This window comes from Mobula birostris, chromosome 1 (assembly GCF_030028105.1).
Source record: "Mobula birostris isolate sMobBir1 chromosome 1, sMobBir1.hap1, whole genome shotgun sequence".
Classification (NCBI taxonomy): domain Eukaryota; kingdom Metazoa; phylum Chordata; class Chondrichthyes; order Myliobatiformes; family Myliobatidae; genus Mobula; species Mobula birostris.
The window spans coordinates 253,653,765-253,678,584 of NC_092370.1; the positions used below are offsets into that span (position 1 = coordinate 253,653,765).

General features: G+C 44.7%; 1 protein-coding gene across 1 annotated transcript in view; it reads left to right on the forward strand.

Annotated features, from left to right (window-relative positions):
* Positions 1–24,820, forward strand: part of tmem63c (transmembrane protein 63C) — a 228,636-nt gene that overhangs the window by 110,945 nt on the left and 92,871 nt on the right. Inside the window, exon 13 of the mRNA XM_072251616.1 lies at positions 7,655–7,808. Coding sequence (XP_072107717.1) covers positions 7,655–7,808 — 154 coding nt within the window. The remainder of the gene's footprint in view (positions 1–7,654; positions 7,809–24,820) is intronic.

Below are 24,820 nucleotides of genomic sequence, written 5' to 3' on the forward strand. Positions count from 1 at the left end.
TCTCTGATCATAATGCATACTGTCTAAACCAGGCAGCATCCTGGTCAATCTCCTCTGTACCCTTTCCAATGCTTCCACATCCTTCCTATAGTGAGGTGACCAGAACTGGACACAGTACTCCAAGTGTGGCCTAACCAGAGTTTTATAGAGCTGCATCATTACATCGCGACTCTTAAACTCTTATCCCTAGATTTATGAAAGCTAATACCCCTTAAGCTTTCTTAGCTACCCTATCCATCTGTGAGGCAACTTTCAGGGATCTGTAGACATGTACCCCCAGATCCCTCTGCTCCTCCACACTACCAAGTATCCTGCCATTTACTTTGTACTCTGCCTTGGAGTTTGTCCTTCCAAAGTGTACCACCTCACACTTCTCCGGGTTGAATTCCATCTGCCACTTCTCAGCCCACTTCTGCATCCTATCAATGTCTCTCTGCAATCTTTGACAATCCTCTACAGTATCTACAACACCACCAACCTTTGTGTCGTCTGCAAACTTGCCAACCCACCCTTCTACCCCTACATCTAGGTCGTTAATAAAAATCACGAAAAGTATAGGTCCCAGAACAGATCCTTGTGGGACACCACTAGTCACAATCCTCCAATCCGAATGTACCCCCTCCACCACGACCCTCTGCCTTCTGCAGGCAAGCCAATTCTGAATCCACCTGGCCAAACTTCACTGGATCTTATGCCTTCTGACTTTCTGAATAAGCCTACCGTGTGGAACCTTGTAAAATGCCTTACTAAAATCCATATAGATCACATCCACTGCACTACCCTCATCTATATGCCTGGTCACCTCCTCAAAGAACTCTATCAGGCTTGTTAGACACGATCTGCCCTTCACAAAGCCATGCTGACTGTCCCTGATCAGACCATGATTCTCTAAATGCCCAGAGATCCTACCTCTAAGAATCTTTTCCAGCAGCTTTCCCACCACAGACGTATGGCTCACTGGTCTATAATTACCCGGACTATCCCTACTACCTTTTTTGAACAAGGGGACAACATTCGCCTCCCTCTAATCCTCCGGTACCGTTCCCGTGGACAACAAGGACATAAAGATCCTGACCAGAGGCTCAGCATTCTCTTCCCTCGCCTCGTGGAGTAGCCTGGGGAATATTCCGTCAGGCCCCGGGGACTTGTTAAAATAGATTAGGACGGATAAGTCCAACACCTCCTCTCCCTGAATATCAACATGCTCCAGAGCATTAACCTCACTCATATTGTCCTCACCATCATCAAGTTCCCTCTCATTGGTGAATATGGAAGAGAAGTATTCATTGAGGACCTCGCTCACTTCCACAGCCTCCAGGCACATCTTCCCACCTTTATCTCTAATCGGTCCTACTTCACTCCTGTCATCCTTTTTTTCTTCACATAATTGAAGAATGCCTTTTGGGGTTTTCCTTTACCCTACTCGCGAAGGCCTTCTCATGCCCCCTTCTTGCTCTCCTCAGCCCCTTCTTAAGCTCCTTTCTTGCTTCCCTATATTCCTCAATAGACCCATCTGATCCTTGCTTCCTAAACATCATGTATGCTGCCTTCTTCCACCTGACTAGATTTTCCACCTCACTTGTCACCCATGGTTCCTTCACCGTACCATTCTTTATCTTCCTCACCAGGACAAATTTGTCCCTAACATCCTGCAAGAGATCTCTAAACATCGGCCACATGTCCATAGTACATTTCCCTGCAAAAACATCATCCCAATTCACACCCGCAAGTTCTAGTCTTACAGCCTCATAATTTGCCCTTCCCCAATTAAAAATTTTCCTGTCCTCCCTGATTCTGTCCTTTGCCATGATAATGCTAAAGGCCAGGGAGCGGTGGTCACTGTGCCCCAGATGCTCACCCACTGAGAGATCTGTGACCTGACCTGGTTCATTACCTAGTACTAGATCTAGTTTGACATTGTCTCTAGTTGGCCTGTCCACATACTGTGACAGGAATCCATCCTGGACACACTTAACAAATTCTGCCCCATCTAAACCCTTGGAACTAATCAGGTGCCAATCAATATTAGGGATGTTAAAGTCACCCATGATAATGACACTGTTATTTTTGCACCCCAAAATCTGCCTCCCAATCTGCTCCTCTGTATCTCTGCTGCTACCAGGGGGCCTATAGAATACCCCCAATAGAGTAACTGCTCCCTTCCTGTTCCTGACTTCCATCATACTGACTCAAAAGAGGATTCTGCTACATTACCCACCCTTTCTGTAGCTGTAATAGTATCCCTGGCCAGTAATGCCACCCCTTCTCCCCTTTTTTCACCCTCTCTATCCCTTTTAAAGCACTGAAATCCAGGAATATTGAGAATCCATTCCTGCCCTGGTGCCAGCCAAGTCTCTGTAATGGCCACTACATCATAATTCCATGTATGTATCCAAGCTCTCAGTTCATCACCCTTGTTCCTAATGCTTCTTGTATTGAGGTACACACATTTCAGCCCTTCTACCTTACTGTCTTTACACTGTTTATTCTGCTTCTCTTTCCTCAAAGCCTCTCTATATGTTAGATCTGGCTTTACTCCATGCACTTCTTTCACTGCTCTGTTGCTCTGGGTCCCATCCCCCTAGCAAATTAGTTTAAACCCTCCCGAACCATGCTAGCAAACCTACCTGCAAGGATATTGCTCCCCCTCGAGTTCAGGTGCAACCCATCCAATCTGTACAGGTCCCACCTTCCCCAAAAGAGATCCCAATGATCTAAAAATCTAAAACCCTGCTCCCTGCACCAACTCCTCAGCCACGCATTCAACTGCCATCTCCTCCAATTCTTACCATCACTGTCACGTAGCACTGGCACTCTCTCTTCCACATCCTTCCTGTAGTGAGGCGACCAGAATTGAGCACAGTAATCGAAGTGGGGTGTGACCAGGGTCCTATATAGCTGCAATATTACCTCTCGGCTCCTAAACTGAATTCCACAATTGATGAAGGCCAATGCACTGTATGCTTTCTTAACCACAGAGTTAACCTGCGCAGTAGCCTTGAGTGTCCTATGGACTCAGACCCCAAGATCCCTCTGATCCTCCACACTGCCAAGAGTCTTACCATTAATACTATATTCTGCCATCATATTTGACCTACCAAAATGAACCACTTCACACTTATATGGATTGAACTCCATATGCCACTTCTTGGCCCAGTTTTGCATCCTGCCAATGTCCCGCTATAACCTCTGACAGCCCTCCACACTATCCACAACAACCCCAACCTTTGTGTCATCAGGAAACTTACTAACCCATCCCTCCACCTCTTCATCCAGGTCATTTATAAAAATCACAAAGAGTAGGGGTCCCAGAACAGATCCCTGAGGCACACCACTGGTGACCGACCTCCATGCAGAATATGACCTGTCCACAACCACTCTTTGCCTTCTGTGGGCAATCTAGTTCTGGATTCACAAAGCAATTTCTCCTTCGATCCCATGTCTCCTTACTTTCTCAATAAGCCTTGCATGTTGTACCTTGTCAAATGCCTTGCTGAAATCCATATACACTACATCTACTGCTCTACCAACATCAATGTGTTCAGTCACATCCTTAAAAAATTCAATCAGGCTTGTGAGACATGACCTGCCTTTCACAAAGCCAGGCTGACTATTCCTAATCATATTATATCTCTCCAAATGTTCATAAATCCTGCCTCTCAACTTACCAACCACTGAAGTAAGACTATCTGTACTCCCTTTCTTGATTAATGGAACAACATCTGCAACCCTCCAATCCTCCGGAACCTCTCCTGTCCCCATTGATGATGCAAAGGTCATAGTCAGAGGCTCAGCAATCTCCTTCTTCGCCTCCCACAGTAGCCTGGGGTACATCTTGTCCAGTCCCTGGGGTACATCTTGTCCTGTCCTGGTGACATATCCAATTTGATGCTTTCCAAAAGCTCCTGCACATCCTCTTTCTTAATATCTACATACTCAAGCTTTTCAGTCCGTTGTAAGTCATCTCTACAATCACCAAGATCCTTTTCTGTAGTGAATTCTGAATCAAAGTACTCATTAAGTACCTCTGCTATTTCCCCTGGTTCCATACACACTTTTCCATTGTAACACTTGATTGGTCTTATTTTCTCACATCTTATCCTTTTGCTCTTCACATACTTGTAGAATGCCTTGGGTTCTCCTTAATCCTGTCCACCAAGGTCTTCTCATGGCCTTTTCTGGTTCTCCTAATTTCTTTCTTAAGCTCATTCCTGTTAGCCTTATAATCTTCTAGCTTTCTATCATTACCTAGCTTTTTCAACTTTTCGTAAGCTCTTCTTTTCTTCTTGACTAGATTTACAACAGCCTTTGTACACCATGGTTCCTGCACCCTACCATCCTTTTCCTTTCTCATTGGAACGTACCTATGCAGAACTCCACGCAAATATCCCCTGAACACTTGCCACATTTCTTCCGTACATTTCCCTGAGAACATCTGTTTCCAATTTTTGCTTCCAAGTTCCTGCCTGATAGCCTCATATTTCCCACTACTCCAATTAAACACTTTCCTAACTTGTCTGTTCCTGTCCCTCTCCAATACTATGGTAAAGGAGATAGATTTGTGATCACTATCTCCAAAATGCTGTCCCACTGAGAGATCTGACAACTGACCAGGTTCATTTCCCAATACCAGATCAAGTACAGCCTCTCCTCTTGTAGGCCTATCTACATATTGTGTCAAAAAACCTTCTTGAACACACCTAACAAACTCCACCCTAACAAACCCCTCACTCTAGGGAGATGCCAATCAATATTTGAGAAATTAAAATCTCTCACCACGACAACCCTGTTATTATTACACCTTTCCAAAATCTATCACCCTATCTGTTCCTCAATGTCCCTGTTACTATTTGGTGGTCTATTTAAAACACCCAGTATAGTTATTGACCCATAGAAGCATAGATCACTACAGCACAGAAAACAGGCCATTTGGCCCTTCTAGTCTGTGCTGAAACATTATTCCACTGGTCCCATTGACCTGCATCCAGTCCTTAACCCTCCAGATCTCTCCCATCCATGTACCTATCCAATTTATTCTTAAAACCTAAGAGTGAGCCCGCATTTACCACGTCAGATGGCAGCTTGTTCCACACTCCCACCACTCTCTGAGTGAAGAAGTTCCTGCTAATGATCCCCCTGAACCTTTCCCCTTTCACCCTAAAGGCATGTCCTCTCGTATTTATCTTTCCTAATCTAAGTGGAAAGAGCCTATTCACATTTACCCTGTCTATACCCCTCATAATTTTGTAAACGTCTATCAAATCTCCCCTCGTTCTTCTACGCTCCAAGGAATAAAGTCCTAACCTGTTCAATCTTTCTCTGTAACTCAACTCCTGAAGACCCAGCAACATCCTAGTAAATCTCCTCTGCACTCTTTCAATCTTACTGATATCCTTCCTATAGTTAGGTGACCAGAACTGTACACAATACTCCAAATTTGGCCTCACCAATGTCTTATACAACCTCCCCATAACATTCCAACTCCTATACTCAATACTTTGATTTATGAATGCCAGGATGCTAATAGCCTTCTTTACAACCCTGTCTACCTGTGACGCCACTTTCAGGGAATTATGTATCTGATCTCCCAGATCTCTTAGTTCCTCCGCACTCCTCAGTGCCCTACCATTTACCGTGTATGTCCTACCTTGATTTGTCCTTCCAAAATACAACACCTCACATTTGTCTGCATTAAATTCCATCTGCCATTTTCTGGCCCATTTTTCCAGTTCGTCCAGATCCCTTTGCAAACTTTGAAAGCTTTCCTCGCTGTCCACAGTGCCTCTAGTCTTAGTGTCATCATCAAACTTGCTGATCCAATTTACCACATTATTATCTAGATCACTGATATAGACAACAAACAACAGTGCTCCCAGCACAGATTCTTGAGTCACACCACTAGTCACAGGCCTCCAGTCTGATAAGCAATCATCCACTACCATTCTCTGTCTTCCTTCCTGTTCCTAACTTCCACCCACGGAGACTCCGTAGACAATCCCTCCACGTCCTTCTCCTTTTCTATGGCCATGACACTATCTCTGATCAACAGTGCCACACTCTCACCTCTTTTGCCTCCCTCCCTGTCCTTTCTGAAACATCTAAAGCCTGGCACTCGAAGTAACCATTCCTGCACCAGAGCCATCCAAGTCTCTGTAATGGCCACAACATCATAGTTCCATAGCACTTGGATCTTTGATCTTTGCAGGATGCCCATTCCTAAGGAGAGTAGCAACAGTACTGAGTTTCCTCCATTTGTTGACAATTTCTCTCACTGTGGAGTGATGAACACTCAGGTCTTTAGAAATGCTTTTGTAGCCTTTCCCAGCATCATGCATCTCTACAATTCTTCTGAGGTTTGCTGAAAGTTGTTTTGATTGAGGCATGGTGCACAAAAACAGATCTTTCTTGAGAAGATCAGACTCTGTCAGTAACCTGACTTTGTGTGTCTTTTTTTCATAGGGCAGGGCACCTCTGCAACCCACACTTCCAATCTCATCTCATTGACTGGAACACCTGACTCCAAATATCTTTTGTAGAAGGCGTAACCCCAGAACCTCGCATATTTTTTCCAACAAATACATGTAATATTGGATCATTTTTCTCAATAAATAAATGAAGAAGTATAATGTTATTTAATTATGTTCTCGTTATCTGGTTTTAGGCTTCACCGTGGTGCATCATTTACATAAATGATTTGGATAAGGGTACGTGTGGCATGATCAGTAAATTTGTATACGTCACCAAAATTAGCTTTATAACAGCGGGATAGACAATTACAATGCTTAAAAGGCATTGGAGGGGTACATGGATTGAAAGATTTAGAGGGATATGGGCCATATATAGCAAGATGAAATTAGATCAGTTAGGCATCTTGGACACATTGACATTGGGTAGAAGGGCCTGTTTCCATGCTACGTTACCCTGTCTCCATAAACCTACACTTTGCCCCTGAAATAGGAGGTGGTCAGGGTCAACCCCTTTGCAGGGTCTGGAGTCACTCTGCCTCATTGCCACTCCCTCCTTCTTTCTCTATCCTTCCACTACTTCCTCTTTTTGCCACTCCAGCATGTTCTGGCCCTTTCCTGTCTTCTCATTCCACTGTCTTACCTTTCCCTTGCCACATTTCCCAATTTCATGTCATTCCCACAAATGCATTCCTCAGCCCCATTTCCTTTAACTGCTGCATCATGACGACACTCACAAATTCTATCACTGACTCCCTCACCTTTTGCCAAGATTGGTACAATTAACTGGTTATTAAAGACTAGTCCAAGAGGCTCTGTGAGCCTCAGAGTAGAAAATCACAGCAACATTAAAACTGTAACAAATTGCAACTGACCCTTCTAGGACCAATTAGAATGTTCTTTAGACCCTTGGATGCAGGGTGAAGTCTGTTGTCCATCCAATTTCCACAGGTTTCATCTTGACAGGGAACCTTAGCAAAGTTTTCTAAATTTGATGGTTTCATGTGTGACTCATTTTCCACTTTAGTGGGAGATCGTGAGAGTGACAGTCTATTCTGCCAGCATTAGCAGAAGCAGCTGAGGTTGGGACGAACAATTTACATACAATGTAGTGCTGCCTATCGGGTTTCAGCTTCATCCTCTGTTGATATTCCCTCATTTGGTCGTGATGTCTTTTCTCACTGTGTTAGGGAGAACCTGTCGGTGCAGGGCAGTGTCTGGTGGATCCGCTGTGCCATTCTGAACATCCTCCTCTTTCTACTCCTCTTCTTCCTCACTACACCTGCTATCATCGTCAACACTATGGATAAATTCAATGTCACTAATCCTGTGGAGAGCCTGAAGGTAGGTGCTGCCCACTAACCCTGACATGCCTAACATCTTTACAGCTATACAAGGCCTGATCCACGCACACAGCAAGGTCATCCTGCCTGTCAATGGTTGGTCCCTGTACAGAAGCCTTACACCAGGCTGGCATTGCCCCCTCATTGGGCTATGGTGCTAATCTCCCAAATCTGTTTCAAGGGAGAGGGCAAAGTAACTGACCCCGCTGAGATTTACCACTCTCCACACTGTACCTAGTGCAAAGAGATCTCATTCCTCACACTGTACCCAGTGCAGAAAGATCCCAGTCCCCATACAGTACCCAGTGCAGACAGATCTCACTTCCCACACTGTACCCAGTACAGAGATATCTCGCCCCCCACACTGTATCCAGTGCAGACGGGCCTCGCTCTCCACACTGCCGCCCAGTGCAGGGAGATCTCACTCACCACTCTGTCCCCAGTGCAGAGAGATCTCTCTCCCTGAGCAGATCTCATCTTACCCAGATACTGTATTGGGAGTGAAGTGGGTGGCATTGTTTCTAGTCCTTCTGGGAATGGTCTGAGCATAAAATTAAAAAAAGGAATAGAAAATGTTGGAAATGGTTAGCAGATCAGGCAGTGTCTATGTGGAGAGAAGCTGAGTTAACTTTGAATCATATTACATGGTACAAGCCCTTTGGCCCAAATGTGTATGTTGGCCAACTTGTCTACCTGAACGAGTCACATTTCCCCATGTCTGGCTGATCAAAATCAGGTGTATTATCATTGAATACTGAATCAGGTTTATGATGTAAAATTTGTAGCCATATATCACAAAGACATACAAAAATCTATACATTTCAAAAATAAATGAATAATAAATAAAAAGAAAAAATAATGAGACAGTGTTCATGGGTTCATTGACTGTTTAGAACTCTAATGCTGGAGGGGAGGAAGCTGTTCCTAAATCGTTGAGTGTGGGTCTGCAGCCTCCTGTACCTCCTCCCTTATGGGCAGAAGTGGGCATGTCCCAGATTATGAAGGTCCTTAATGATGGATACTGCCTTCTTGAAGCACCTTCTCTGTCTTGAAGATATTCTCGATTGTGGGGAGGGTTGTGTGTACAAAGCTCTGCAGCATCTGCGATCCTGTGCGTTGGCGCTTCCATACCTGAGGGTGATGCAGTTAGTCAGAACACTGTCCATGGTAGTGTCCATGAGTTCAGAGAAGGTTCAGAAATCTAATGATGGAGGGGAAGAAACTGTTCCTGAAAACTTCAGGCTCCTGTAATAATAAGAAGAGAGCATATCCTCGATGGTGGCATCATTAATGATGGATGCCGCCTCTTCAGTCGCTGCCTCTTGAAGATATCTTTGATGACGGGGAGCCTAGTGCCTGTGACGGAGCTGACTGAGTCTTCAACCCTCTGCAACCTCATCAGATCTTGTGCATTGGAAGCTCCATACTGGGTGGTGTTGCAACTAGTCAGAATACTATCCATGATATACCTGCAGAAATTTGCTTAGAGACTTTGGTAACCTACCAAATTTCCTGAAATTTCTAATGAAGTGTAGCTATTGGTGTGCATTCTCCATGACTGCATCAATATGGTGGGCCTTGGACAGATCCTCTAAGATGTTGATGCCCAGGAACTTGAAGCTGCTCACAATTTCCACTGCTGAACCCTTAATTACCCCTTCCTGAACATAGAACATAGAATAGTACAGCACAGTACAGGCCCTTCGGCCCACAATGTTGTGCCGACCCTCGAACCCTGCCTCCCATATAAGCCCCCACCTTAGATTCCTCCATATACCTGTCTAGTAGTCTCTCAAACTTCACCAGTGTATCTGCCTCCACCACTGACTCGGGCAGTGCATTCCACGCACCAACCATTCTCTGAGTAAAAAACCTTCCTCTAATATCCCCCTTGAACTTCCCACCCCTTACCTTAAAGCCATGTCCTCTTGTATTGAGCAGTGGTGCCCTGGGGAAGAGGCACTGGCTATCCACTCTATCTATTCCTCTTATTATCTTGTACACCTCTATCATGTCTCCTCTCATCCTCCTTCTCTCCAAAGAGTAAAGCCCTAGCTCCCTTAATCTCTGATCATAATGCATACTTTCTAAACCAGGCAGCATCCTGGTAAATCTCCTCTGTACCCTTTCCAATGCTTCCACATCCTTCCTATAGTGAGGTGACCAGAACTGGACACAATACTCCAAGTGTGGCCTAACCAGAGTTTTATAGAGCTGCATCATTACATCGCGACTCTTAAACTCTATCCCTCGACTTTTGAAAGCTAACACCCCATAAGCTTTCTTAACTACCCTATCCACCTGTGAGGCAACTTTCAGGGATCTGTGGACATGTACCCCGAGATCCCTTTGCTCCTCCACACTACCAAGTATCCTGCCATTTACTTTGTACTCTGCCTTGGAGTTTGTCCTTCCAAAGTGTACCACCTCACACTTCTCCGGCTTGAACTCCATCTGCCACTTCTCAGCCCACTTCTGCATCCTATCAATGTCTCTCTGCAATCTTTGACAATCCTCTACACTATCTACAACACCACCAACCTTTGTGTCGTCTGCAAACTTGCCAACCCACCCTTCTACCCCCACATCCAGGTCGTTAATAAAAATCATGAAAAGTAGAGGTCCCAGAACAGATCCTTGTGGGACACTACTAGTCACAAACCTCCAATCTGAATGTACTCCCTCCACCACCACCCTCTGCCTTCTGCAGGCAAGCCAATTCTGAATCCACCTGGCTAAACTTCCCTGGATCCCATGCCTTCTAACTTTCTGAATAAGCCTACCGTGTGGAACCTTGTAAAATGCCTTACTAAAATCCATATAGATCACATCCACTGCACTACCCTCATCTATATGCCTGGTCACCTCCTCAAAGAAATCTATCAGGCTTGTTAGACACGATCTGCCCTTCACAAAGCCATGCAGACTGTCCCTGATCAGACCATGATTCTCTAAATGCCTATAGATCCTATCTCTAAGAATCTTTTCCAACAGCTTTCCCACCACAGACATAAGGCTCACTGGTCTATAATTACCTGGACTATCCCTACTACCTTTTTTTTAACAAGGGAACAACATTCGCCTTCCTCCAATCCTCCGGTACCATTCCCGTGGACAACGAGGACATAAAGATCCTAGCCAGAGGCTCAGCAATCTCTTCTCTCGCCTCGTGGAGCAGCCTGGGGAATATTCCGTCAGGCCCTGGGGACTTATCTGTCCTAATGTATTTTAACAACTCCAACTCCTCCTCTCCCTTAATATCAACATGCTCCAGAACATCAACCTCACTCATATTGTCCTCACCATATCAAGTTTCCTCTCATTGGTGAATACCGAAGAGAAGTATTCATTGAGAACCTCGCTCACTTCCACAGCCTCCAGGCACATCTTCCCACCTTTATCTCTAATTGGTCCTACCTTCACTCCTGTCATCCTTTTTTTCTTCACATAAGTGAAGAATGCCTTGGGGTTTTCCTTTACCCTACTCGCCAAGGCCTTCTCATGCCCCCTTCTTGCTCTTCTCAGCCCCTTCTTAAGCTCCTTTCTTGCTTCCCTATATTCCTCAATAGACCCATCTGATCCTTGCTTCCTAAACCTCATGTATACTGCCTTCTTCCTCTGGACTAGATTTTCCCCCTCACTTGTCACCCATGGTTCCTTCACCCTACCATTCTTTATCTTCCTCACCGGGACAAATTTATCGCTTACATCCCACAAGAGATCTCTAAACATCGATCACATGTCCATAGTACATTTCCCTGCAAAAACATCATCCCAATTCGCACCCGCAAGTTCTAGCCTTATAGCCTCATAATTTGCCTTTCCCCAATTAAAAATTTTCCTGTCCTCTTTGATTCTATCCTTTTCCATGATAATGCTAAAGGCCAGGGAGCGGTGGTCACTGTCCCCCAGATGCTCACCCACTGAGAGATCTGTGACCTGACCCGGTTCATTACCTAATACTAGATCTAGTATGGCATTCCCCCTGGTCGGCCTGTCCACATACTGTGACAGGAATCCATCCTGGACACACTTAACAAATTCTGCCCCATCTAAACCCTTGGAACTAATCAGGTGCCAATCAATATTAGGGAAGTTAAAGTTATTCAGGATAACAACCCTGTTATTTTTGCACCTTTCCAAAATCTGCCTCCCAATCTGCTCCTCTGTATCTCTGCTGCTACCAGGGGGCCTATAAAATACCCCCAGTAGAATACCCCCTTCCTGTTCCTGACTTCCACCCATATTGACTCAAAAGAGGATCCTGCTACATTACCAACCCTTTCTGTAGCTGTAATAGTATCCCTGACCAGTAATGCCACCCCTCCTCCCCTTTATCTGCCCTCTCTATCCCTTTTAAAGCACTGAAATCCAGGAATATTGAGAATCCATTCCTGCTCTGGTGCCAGCCAAGTCTCTGTAATGGCCATCATAATTCCATGTATGTATCCAAGCTCTCAGTTCATCACCCTTGTTCCTGATGCTTCTTGCATTGAGGTACACACATTTCAGCCCTTCTACCTTACTGACTTTACACCATTTATTCTGCTTCTCTTTCCTCAAAGCCTCTCTGTATGTTAGATCTGGCTTTACTCCATGCACTTCTTTCACTGCTCTATCGCTCTGGGTCCCATAATTATCAGAGGTGCAGAGGGATTTAAGAGTCCTTGTTCAAGACTCCCAGAGGTTAATTTACAGGTTGAGTCTGAGGTAAAGAAGGCAAATGCAATGTTGGCATTTATTTCAAGGGGAAGAGAATATAAAAGCAAGGAGATATTGATATGACTTATAAGACACTAGTCAGGCTGCGTTTGGAGTATTGTCAACAGTTTTAGGCCCCATATCTCAGAAAGAATGTGTTGTCATTGGAGAGAGTCCAGAGGTGGTTCACAAGTGTGATTCCAGGAATAAAGGGGTTAACATTTGAAGAGTATTTGGCAGCTTTGGGCCTGTACTCATTGGACTTTAGAAGAATGTGGGGCATCTCTTTGAAACCTAATGAATGTTGAAAGGATTAGATTAGATTATGAGGACACTCAGTCCTCGTTTATTGTCATTTAGAAATGCATGCATGCATTAAGAAATGATACAATGTTCCTCCAGAAAGATATCACAGAAACACAGAACAAACCAAGAGTAAAACTGACAAAACCACATAATTATAACATATAGTTACAACAGTGCAAAGCATTACCGTAATTTGATAAAGAGCAGACCATGGGCACGGTAAAAAAAAAAGATAGGGTTGATGTGGAGAGGATGTTTCCTACGGTTGGGGTATCCAGAACTAGAGGGCACAGCCTCAAAATTGAGGGGTGACCTTTTAGAACAGATGTAAGGAGGAATTTTTTTAGTCAGATGTAGTGAATCTGTGGAATGCTCTGCCACAGACTGTGGTGGAGGCCAAGTCTGTGGGTATATTTAAGGTGGAAGTTGATGGTTTCCCGATCAGTCAGGGCATCAAAGGATCTGGCGAGAAGGCAGGAGTATGGGGTTGAGTGGGATTCAGGATCAGCCATGATGGAATGGTGTAGCAGATTCGATGGGCTGAATGGCCTGATTCTGCTGCTATGTTTTATGGTCTTATGATCAATTCCTTAGTCTTAAATGACATTGAGTGCAAGGCTTCTGTTGTGACACCACTCAACCAACTGATATACCTCACACCTCATTTGTGCCATCTGAAATTTTGCCAATAACAGTGGTGTCTTTTACAAATTTATAAATTGTGTTTCAGCCTCACAGTCATAAATGTAGAGAGAGTAGAGCTGTGGGCTAAGCACATATCCTTGAGGTACACCGGTGTTGATTGTCAGTGAAGAGATGTTATTTCCTGATGAAGTGGTCGAGGATTCAGTTGCAGAGGGAGGTACTGAGGCCCAGGTTTAGAAGCTTGGTGATTAATACAGAAAAAATGATGGAGTTGAACACTGAGCTGTCATCGATAAACTGCAGCCTGGTGTATGTTTTGTTGTAGTCTAGGTGCTCCAAAGCAGAGTGGAGAGCCATTGAGCTTGTGTCAGGTGAAATGCAGAGCCTAGCACCTGGCACTCCCTCTGTAAAAAAAGTTCTTGCCATAAAAATTTTATTTAAATTTTTGGAGGAGGAAACTCGGAAGAGAGATCAGAAAATAGAGACTTTGGAACAAAAAGTGTCTTCGATGTCTAAACAGTTGGAGAGTTTTAAATCTAAGATCATTGATCTTGATAATCGATCTAGAAGACAGAACTTACGTTTAATTGGTCTCCCTAAGGATGTCGAGGATGGGGACCCTTTAATATTCTTTTCTCAACTTTTAAAGGAAGCGTTTAGCTCTGAATTCCTGAATGATCTTCCATTGCTCAACCGCGCTCATCGCAGTTTGCGTCGGAAACCAGATTCCCAATCTAAATTTTCCCCCTCTTACCTTAAACCTATTCCCTCTAGTGTTGGCATTTCCATCCTGGGGTAAAAATAACCTGGGGATTCAACTGCATAGGAGACAGTTAGACAGTTAGGAGATTCTGTGGCTGCGAAAAGACGCCAGGATGGTGTGTTGCATTCCAGGTGCTAAGGTCCAGGATGTCTCAGAGCAACTGCAGAATGTTCTCAAGAGGGAAAGTGAACAGCCTGAGGTTGTGATGCACATTGGCACCAATGACTTAGATAGAGAAGGTGAAGAGGTCCTGTGCAGTGAGCACAAGGAGTTAGGGAAGAGGCTGAAATGCAGCACCTCCAAGGTAGTAATGTCTGGATTACTCACAGTGCCACGTGCTAGCCAAGATAGGAATAGGATGTTGTACAGATGAATGAGTGGCTGAGGCCTGATGCAGGGGACAGGCTTTCAGATTTCAGGATCATTGGGATCTCTTCTGGGGAATGTATGACCTGTAGAAAAAAGGATGGGTTATACCTGAACCCAAGGGGGGCCAATCTCTTTGCAAGCAGATTTGCTAGAGTTTTGGGGAGGATTTAAACTAATCTGGCAGGGAGATGGGAACCAGAGTGATAAGGTTGAAGATGGGCAGTTGGTATGCAAGCAGATGCAGTGTGCAGTGAGACTGTGAGGAAGTGCAGGCAGATGATATGGCAAAATTGCAGTCAGTGGGATGAGCCGAAGTGTAACATGAGGGCAAAATCAAAAAGAGTGATAAATGTAGGTCTGAAGGTATGATATTAGAATACACAAAGTATGCGGAATAAGGTAGATGATCTTGTAGCACATTATAGATTGGCAGCTATGACTTTGTGGGCATCGTTGAGTTATGGCTGAAGAAAGATCATAGTTGGGAGCTTAACATCCAAGGATACACATTGTATTGAAAGGACAGGCAAGAAGGCAAAAGCGGTGGCATGGCTCTTAGTAAAAAAAATGAAATCAAATCCTTAGAAAGAGGTGACATAGGATCAGAAGATGTAGAATCCTTTTAGGCAGAGTTAAGAAACTACAAGGGTAAAATTACCCTGATGGGAGTTATATATAGGCCTCTGAACAGTAGCCACAGGTTACAATGGGAGACAGAAAAGTCATGTCAATAGGGCAATGTTACGATAGAATTTCAATATGCAGGTATATTGGGAAAATCAAACTGGTGCTGGATCTCAATAGAGAGAATTCATAGAATGCCTATGAGATGGCTTTTCAGAGCAGATTGTGCCCACTGGTTGAAAAGCAGTTCTGGATTGGGTGCTGTGTAATGAATCAGATTTGCTTAGGGAGCTTGAGGTAAAGGAACCCTGAGGAGTCAGTGATCATAATATGGTAGAATTCACTCTGCAGTTTGAGAAGGAGAAGATAAGCTCAGATAAAGGATGATGGCAGAGCAGCAATGGCTCATACATCCCCAAGAAGTAGTAGTATTCTGAAAGCAGGATGAATCAACCATGGCTGACAGGAGAAGTCAAAGCCAACAAAAAAAGCCTAAGACAGGGCATATAATAGAGCAAAAATTAGTAAAAAGTTAGAGATTGGGAATTAATTAAAAACTAGCAGAAGGTGAAGGCAACTAAAAATTCATAAAGAAGGAAAAGATAGAATACGAAGGTAAGCTAGCCAATAGTATGAAAGACGATACAAAATGTTTCTACAGATATATAAAGTGTGAAAGAGAGGCGACAGTAGATATCAGGCTGCAGGAAAATGATGCTGGAGTGGTGGTAATGGGGGCCAAGGAAATGGCGGGTGAATTGAATAAGTAATTTGCGTCAGTCCTCACTCTGGAAGACACTAGTAGTATGCCGTAAGTTTGAGGGTGTCAGGGGACTGAAGTTGCCATTACTAGGGAGAAGGTGCTTGGGAAACTAAAAGGTCTGGAGGTAGATAAGTCCACACCCCAGAGTTCTGATGGAGGTAGCTGAAGAGATTTGGGAGGCATTAGCAATGATCATTCGAGAATCAATAGATTCTGGCATGGTTCCGGAGGAGTGAAAATTGCAAATTTCACTCCACTCTTCAAAAAGGGGGAGAGGCGGACAAAAGGAAATTATAGGCCAGTTAGTCTGACCTCAGTATTTGGGAAGATGTTGGAGTTGATTGTTGAGGATGTAGTTTCTGGGATACTTGGAGGCACATGATAAAATAAGCAGCAGTCAGCATGGTTTCCTCAAGGGGAAATCTTGCTTGACAAATCTATTGTATGGAATTCTTGAAGAAATAACAAGCAGAATAGACAGAAAATAATCTGTGGATGTTGCGTATGTGGATTTTCAGAAGGCCTTTGTCAAGGTGCCACACATGAGGCTGATTAACTTCAGAGCCCATGACATTACAGGAAAGGTACTAGCATAGACACAGCATTGGCTGATTGTCAGAAGGCAAGAGTGGGAACGGAGTAAAGCCAGATCTAAAATATAAGGAGGCTTTGATGAAAGAGAAACAGAATAAAGGGTGTAAAGGTAGGAAGGCAGAAGGGCTGAAGTGTGTGTACTTCAATGTAAGAAGCATCAGGAACAAAAGTGAAGAACTGAGAGCTTGGATACATACATGGAATTATGATGCAGTGGCCATTGCAGGGACTTGGCTGGCACCAGGGCAGGAATGGATTCTCAATATTCCTGGATTTCAGTGCTTTAAAAGGGATAGAGAGGGGGGGGAAGGGGAGGAGGGGTGGCATTACTGGTCAGGGATACTATTACAGCTACAGAAAAGGTGGGTAATGTAGCAGGATCCTCTTTTGAGTCAGTATGGGTGGAAGTCAGGAACAGGAAGGGAGCAGTTACTCTATTGGGAATATTCCTTAGGCCCCCTAATAGCAGCAGAGATACTGAGGAGCAGACTGGGAAGCAGATTTTGGAAAGGTGCAAAAGAAACAGGGTTGTTATCATAGGTGACTTTAACTTCCCTAATATTGATTGGCACCTGATTCGTTCCAATGGTTTAGATGGGGCAGAGTTTGTTAAGTGTGTCCAGGATGGATTCCTGTCACAGTATGTTCACAGGCCCACTCGGGGGAATGCCAAACTAGATCTAGTATTAGGTAACGAACCAGGTCAGGTCACAGATCTCTCAGTGGGTGAACATCTGGGCAACAGTGACCATTGCTGCCTGGCCTTTAACATTATCATGGAAAAGGATGGAATCAGAGAGGACAGGAAAATTTTTAATTGGGGAAGGGCAAATTATGAGGCTATAAAACTAGACCTTGCGAATATGAATTGGGATGATGTTTTTTGCAGGGAAGTGTACTATGGACATGTGGTCGATGTTTAGGGATGTCTTGCAGGATGTTAGGGATAAATTTGTCCCGGTGAGGAAGATAAAGAATGGTAGGGTGAAGGAACCATGGATGACAAGTGAGGTGGAGAATCTAGTCAGGTGGAAGAAGGCAGCATACATGAGGTTTAGGAAGCAAGGATCAGATGGGTCTATTGGGGAATATAGGGTAGCAAGAAAGAAGCTTAAGAAGGGGCTGAGGAGAGCAAGAAGAGGGCATGAAAAGGCCTTGGCGAGTAGGGTAAAGGAAAACCCCAAGGCATTCTTCAATTATGTGAAGAACTAAAGGATGACAGGAGTGAATATAGGACCAATTAGAGATAAAGGTGGGAAGATGTGCCTGGAGGCGGTGGAAGTGATCGAGGTCCTCAATGAATACGTCTTTTCGGTATTCACCAATGAGAGGGAACTTGATGACAGTGAGAACAATATGAGTGAGGTTGATGTTCTGGAGCATGTTGATATTCAGGGAGAGGAGGTGTTGGATTTGTTAAAATACATTAGGACGGATAAGTCCCCGGGGCCTGACAGAATATTCCCCAGGCTGCTCCACGAGGCGATGGAAGAGATTGCTGAGCCTCTGGCTAGGATCTTTTATGTCCTCGTTGTCCACGGGAATGGTACCGGAGGATTGGAGGGAGGTGAATGTTGTCCCCTTGTTCAAAAAAGGTAGTAGGGATAGACCGGGTAATTATAAACCAGTGAGCCTTATGTCTGTGGTGGGAAAGCTGTTGGAAAAGATTCTTAGAGATAGGCTCTATAGGCATTTAGAGAATCATGGTCTGATCAGGGACAGTCAGCATGGCTTTGTGAAGGGCAGATTGTGTCTAACAGGCCTGACAGAGTTCTTTGAGGAGGTGACCAGGCATATAGATGAGGGTAGTGCAGTAGATGTGATCTATATGGATTTTAGTAAGGCATTTTACAAGGTTCCACACGGTAGGCTTATTCAGAAAGTCAGAAGGCATGGGATCCAGGGAAGTTTGGCCGGGTGGATTCAGAATTAGCTTGCCTGCAGAAAGCAGAGGGTGGTGGTGGAGGGAGTACATTCAGATTGGAGGGTTGTGACTAGTGGTGTCCCACAAGGAGCAGTTCTGAGACCTCTACTTCTCGTGATTTTTATTGATAACCTGGATGTGGGGGTAAAAGGGTGTGTTGGCAGGTTTGCAGATGACACAAAAGTTGGTGGCGTTGTGGATAGTGTAGAGGATTGTCGAAGATTGCAGAGAGACATTGATAGGATGCAGAAGTGGGCTGAGAAGTGGCAGATGGAGTTCAACCCGGAGAAGTGTGAGGTGGTACACTTTGGAAGGACAAACTCCAAGGCAGAGTACAAAGTAAATGGCAGGATACTTGGAAGTATGGAGGAGCAGAGGGATCTGGGGGTACATGTCTACAGATCCCTGAAAGTTGTCTCACAGGTAGATAGGGGTGTTAAGAAAGCTTAAGGGGTATTAGCTTTCCTAAGTCGAGGGATAGAGTTTAAGAGTCGCGGGGTAATGATGCAGCTCTATAAACTCTGGTTAGGCCACACTTGGAGTACTGTGTCCAGATCTGGTTGCCTCACTATAGGAAGGATGTGGAAGCATTGGAAAGGGTACAGAGGAGATTTACCAGGATGCTGCCTGGTTTAGAGAGTATGCATTATGATCAGAGATTAAAGGAGCCAGGGCTTTACTCTTTGGAGGGAAGGAGAATGAGAGGAGACATGATAGAGGTATACAAGATAGTAAGGGGAATGGATAGAGTGGACAGCCAGCGCCTCTTCCCCAGGGCACCACTGCTCAATACAAGAGGACATGGCTTTAAGGTAAGGGGTGGGAAGTTCAAGGGGGATATTAGAGGAAGGTTTTTTACTCAGAGAGTGGTTGGTGCATGGAATGCACTGCCTGAGTCAGTGGTGGAGGCAGATACACTAATGAAGTTTAAGAGACTACTAGACAGGTATATGGAGGAATTTAAGGTGGGGGGTTATATGGGAGGCAGGGTTTCAGTGTCGGCATAACATTGTGGGCCGAAGGGCCTGTACTGTACTATTCTATATTCTTTGTTCTATAAAGGGAGCCTTTTCTGGTTGGCTGCTGGTGACTAGTGGTGTTCTACACAGATCTGTGTTAGGTTTGTTTCTTTTTATGTTATATGTCAAGGATTTCGATGATGGAATTGATGGCTTTGTGGCCAAGTTTGAAGATAGGTGGAGGGGCAGGTAGTTTTGAGGAAGTAGAGAGGCTGGAGAAGGACTTAGACAGATTAGGAAATGGGTAAAGAAGTGGTAGATGGAATACAGTTTTGGGAAGTGTGGTCATGCGCTTTGGTAGAAGAAATAAAAGCATAGACTATTTTCTAAATGGAGAGAAAATTCAAAAATCTGTGGTGCAAAGGAATTTGGGAGTCCTAATGCAGGATTTCCTAAAGATTAATTTGCAGGTTGAATCGGTGGTGAGGAAAGCAAATGTTATGTTAAAGTTCTTTTCGAGAGGACTAGACCTACCTGGGAGAGGCAACAGTGGCCGTACCTCTGTCACAGAGACTGGCCCTGTGGCTCAGGAGGGGAGGGAAAGGAAGAGGATGGCAGCAGTGATAGGGGACTCTATAGTTAGGGGGTCAGACAGGCGAATCTGTGGACGCAGGAAAGGAACATGGATGGTAGTTTGCCTCCCAGGTACCAGGGTCCAAGCTGTTTCTGATCATGTACACAATATCTTGAAGTGGGAAGGAGAACAGTCAGAGGTCGTGGTACATATTGGTACCAACAACATAGGTAGGGAAAGGGACTACAGAGAGTTAGGAAGGAAGTTGAGAAGCAGGACCTCTAAGGTAATAATCTTGGGATTACTGCCTGTGCCATGTGACAGTGAGTATAGGAATAGAATGAGGTGGAGGATGAATGTGTGGCTGAGGGATTGGAGCAGAGGGCAGGGATTCAGATTTCTGGATCATTGGGACCTCTTTTGGGGCAGGTGTGACTTGTACAAAAAGGACGGGTTGCACTTGAATCCCAGGGGGACCAATATCCTGGTGGGGAGGTTTACTAAGGCTACGGGGGAGAGTTTAAACTAGAATTGCTGGGGGGTGGGAACCGAACTGAAGTGACGGAGGTAGGGGAGGTTGGCTCACAAATAGAGAAAGCTTGGAGACAGTGCGAAAGGGAGGATAGGCAGGTGATAGAAAAGGGACATGCTCAAACCGATGGTTTGATATATGTCTATTTTAATGCGAGGAGAATTATGAACAAAGCGGATGAGCTTAGAACTTGGAGCTATGATGTTATGGCCATTACAGAGACTTGGATGGTGCAGGGGCAGGAATGGCTACTTCAAGTGCCAGGCTTCAGATGTTTCAGAAAGGACAGGGAGGGAGGCAGAAGAGGTGGGGCCTTGGCGCTGTTGATAGAGGTAGTGTCACGGCCGTAGAAAAGGGGAAGACATGGAGGGATTGTCTACGGAGTCTCTGTGGGTGGAAGTTAGGAATAGGAAGGGGTCAATAACTCTACTGGGTGTTTTTTATAGACCACCCAATAGTAACAGGGACATCGAGGAGCAGATAGAGAGACAGATTCTGCAAAGGTGTAAAAATAACGGGGTTGTTGTGGTGATATATTTTAATTTCCCAGATATTGATTGGCATCTACCTGGAGTGAGGGGTTTAGATGGAGTGGAGTTTGTTAGGTGTGTTCAGGAAGGTTTCTAGAGAGAATATGTAGGTAAAGCCTACAAGAGGAGAGGCTGTACTTGATCTGGTATTGGGAAATGAACCTGGTCAGGTGTCAGGTCTCTCAGTGGGGGAGCATTTTGGAGATAGTGATCACAATTCTATCTCCTTTACCATATCATTGGAGCAGGATAGAAACAGACAAGTTAGGGAAACGTTTAATTGGAGTAAGGAAAAATACGAGGCTATCAGGCAGGAACTTGGAAGCATAAATTGGAAACAGATGTTCTCAGGGAAACGTATGGAAGAAATGTGGCAAGTGTTCAGGGGATATTTGCATAAGGTTCTGCATAGGTACGTTCCAATGAGACAGGGAAAGGAAGATAGTGTACAGGAACCATGGTGTTCAAAGAATGTTGTAAATCTAGTCAAGAAGAAAAGAAGAGCTTACGAAAGGTTCAAAAAAATAGGTAATGACAGAGATCTAGAAGATTATAAGGTTAGCAGGAAGGAGCTCAAGAATGAAATTAGGAGAGCCAGAAGGGGCCATGAGAAGCCCTTGGCAGGCAGGTTTAAGGAAAACCCCAAGGCATTCTACAAGTACGTGAAGAGCAAGAGGATAAGGCATGAGAGAATAGGACCAATCAAGTGTGACAGTGGAAAAGTGTGTATGAAACCAGAGGAAATAGCAGAGGGACATGCTCAAACCGATGGTTTGATATATGTCTATTTTAATGCGAGGAGTATTATGAGCAAAGCGGATGAGCTTAGAACTTGGAGCTATGATGTTGTGGCCATTACAGAGACTTGGATGGTGCAGGGGCAGGAATGGCTACTTCAAGTGCCAGGCTTCAGTATTCACCACGGAAAAGGATCTTGTTGATTGTAGGAATGACTTGCAGTGGACTGAAGAGCTTGAGCATGTAGATATTAAGGAAGAGGATGCGCTGGAGCTTTTGGAGAGCATCAAGTTGGATACATTACTGGGACCAAATGGGATATACCCCAGGCTACTGTGGGAAGCGAGGGAGGAAATTGCTGAGCATCTGGCGATGATCTTTGCATCATCAATGAGGATGGGAGATAGTCCAGAGGATGGGAGGGTTGCAGATGTTGTTCCCTTAATCAAGAAAGGGAGTAGAGATCGCCCAGGAAATTATAGACCAGTGAGTCTTACTTCAGTGTTTGGTAAGTTGATGGAGAAGATCGTGAGAGGCCGGATTTATAAACATTTGGAGAGGCATAATATGATTAGGAATAGTCAGCATGGCTTTGTCAAAGGTAGGTCATGCCTTACGAGCCTGATTGAATTTTTTGAGGATGTAACTAAACACAGTGATGAAGGTAGAGCAGTAGATGTAGTGTATATGGATTTCAGCAAGGCATTTGATAAGGTACCCGATGCAAGGCGTATTGAGAAGATAAGGAGGCATGGGATCCAAGGGGACATTGCTTTGTGGATACAGAACTGGCTTGCCCACAGAAGGCAAAGAGTGGTTGTAGACGGGTCATATTCCGCATGGAGGTCGGTGACTAGTGGTGTGCCTCAGGGATCTGTTCTGGGATCCTTACTCTTCGTGATTTTTATAAATGACCTGGATGAGGAAGTGGAGGGATGGGTTAGTATATTTGCTGACGACACGAAGGTTGGGGGTGTTGTGGATAGTGTGGAGGGCTGTCAGAGGTTACAGCGGGACATTGATAGGATGCAAAACTGGGCTGAGAAATGGCAGATGAAGTTCAATCCAGATAAGTGTGAAGTGGTTCATTTTGGTGGGTCAAATATGATGGCAGAATATAGTACTAATGGTAAGACTCTTGGCAGTGTGGAGGATCAGAGGGATCTTGGTGTCTGAGTCCATAGGACACTGGAAGCTGCTCCGCAGGTTGACTCTGTGGATAGTCTGAAGCTTTTTTCCAGGGCTGAGATGGCTAACACAAGAGGGCATCATTTTCAGGTGCTTGGAAGTCGGTACAGAGGAGATGTCGGGGTAAGTTTTTTACGTAGAGAGTGGTGAGTGCATGGAGTGGGCTGCTGACGACTGTGGTGGAGGCGGAAACGATAGAGTTTTTTGAGAGACTCCTAGATAGGTACATGGAGCTTAGGAAAATGGAGGGCTATGGGTAAGCCTAGGTAGTTCTAAAGTGAGGATATGTTTGGCATGGCTTTGTGGGTCGAAGGGCCTGTATTGTGCTGTAGGTTTTCTATGTTTCTATAAAGCAAGAATGCAATTTTAAGGCTTTGTAAGTCACTGGTGAGACCTTGTTTGGGACATTAAGGGCCCCTTATCTAAGAAAGGGTGTGCTGACGTTGGGGAGGGTTCAAAGGACATACATGAAAATGATTCCAGGATTGAAAGGCTTGTCATACAAGGAGTGTTTGATGGCTCTGGTTCTCCACTCGTTAGAATTCAGAAGAATGAGGGACGACCTCACTGATACATTTTGAAGATTGAAGGGCATTGATAGGGTGGATATGGAGAGGACTATGATGGGGGAGTCTAAGACCAGAGGACACATTCTCAGAATCGAGCAACATCCACTTGAAACGGAGATGAGGAGGAATATCTTTAGCCAGAGAGTGGTGAATCTGTGTAATTGGCTGCCATAGGGGGCTGTGGAGGCCAAGTCATTATGTATATTTAAAGCAGAGGTTGGTAGATTCTTGACTGGTCAGGGCATGAAGAGATACGAGGAGAAGGCAGGAGATTGGGGCTGAGAGGGAAGCGGAGCAGACACAATGGGCCAAATGGCCTAACTCTGTTCCTGTATCTTATGGTCTAATAGACAAAAGAGAGTCAGTGGATGTTGTTTTCTTGGATTTGCAGAAGGCCTTTGACAAAGTGCTGCACATGAGGCTGCTTAACAAGGTAAGAGCCCATGGTATTACAGGAAAGGTACTAGAATGGATAGAGAATTGGCTGACTGACAGGAGGCAAAGAGTGGAAATAAAGGAAGCCTTTTCTGGTTGGCTGCCAGTGACTAGTTGTGTTCTGCAGGAGTTGGTGATGGAACCACTTCTTTTTACATTATATGTCAATGGTTTGGATGAAGAAATTGATGGGTTTGTGACCATTTGTGGATAATACAAAGATAGGCAGGAACAGTAAGAACATTGAAGAATGAGAGGAGACCTCATAGAAGCATTTTGAATGTTGAAAGGCATGGACAGAGTGGATGTGGCAAAGTTGTTTCCCATGATGAGGGAGTCTAGTACGAGAGGGCATGAATTAAGGATTGAAGGGCGCCCATTCAGAACAGGAATGCGAAGAAATTTTTTTAGTCAGAGGGTGGTGAATCTATGGAATTTGTTGCCATGGGCAGCAGTGGAGGCCAAGTCATTGGGTGTATTTAAGGCAGAGATTGATAGATATCTGAGTAGCCAGGGCATCAAAGGTTATGGTGAGAAGGCGGGGTAGTGGGACTAAATGGGAGAATGGATCAGCTCATGATAAAATGGCGGAGCAGACTCGATGGGCCGAATGGCCAACTTCTGCTCCTTTGTCTTCTGGTCTTATGGTCTTATTAAAGAAGCATCTGGACATCTGAAGGAGCAGAGCATCGAAGGATGTAGAATTAATACTGGTTGGTGGGATTAATATAAATAGGTCTGTGTAATCATGGTGGTCTAAGGGTATTTTACAACTGTAATTGACAATATTCCCAGCATC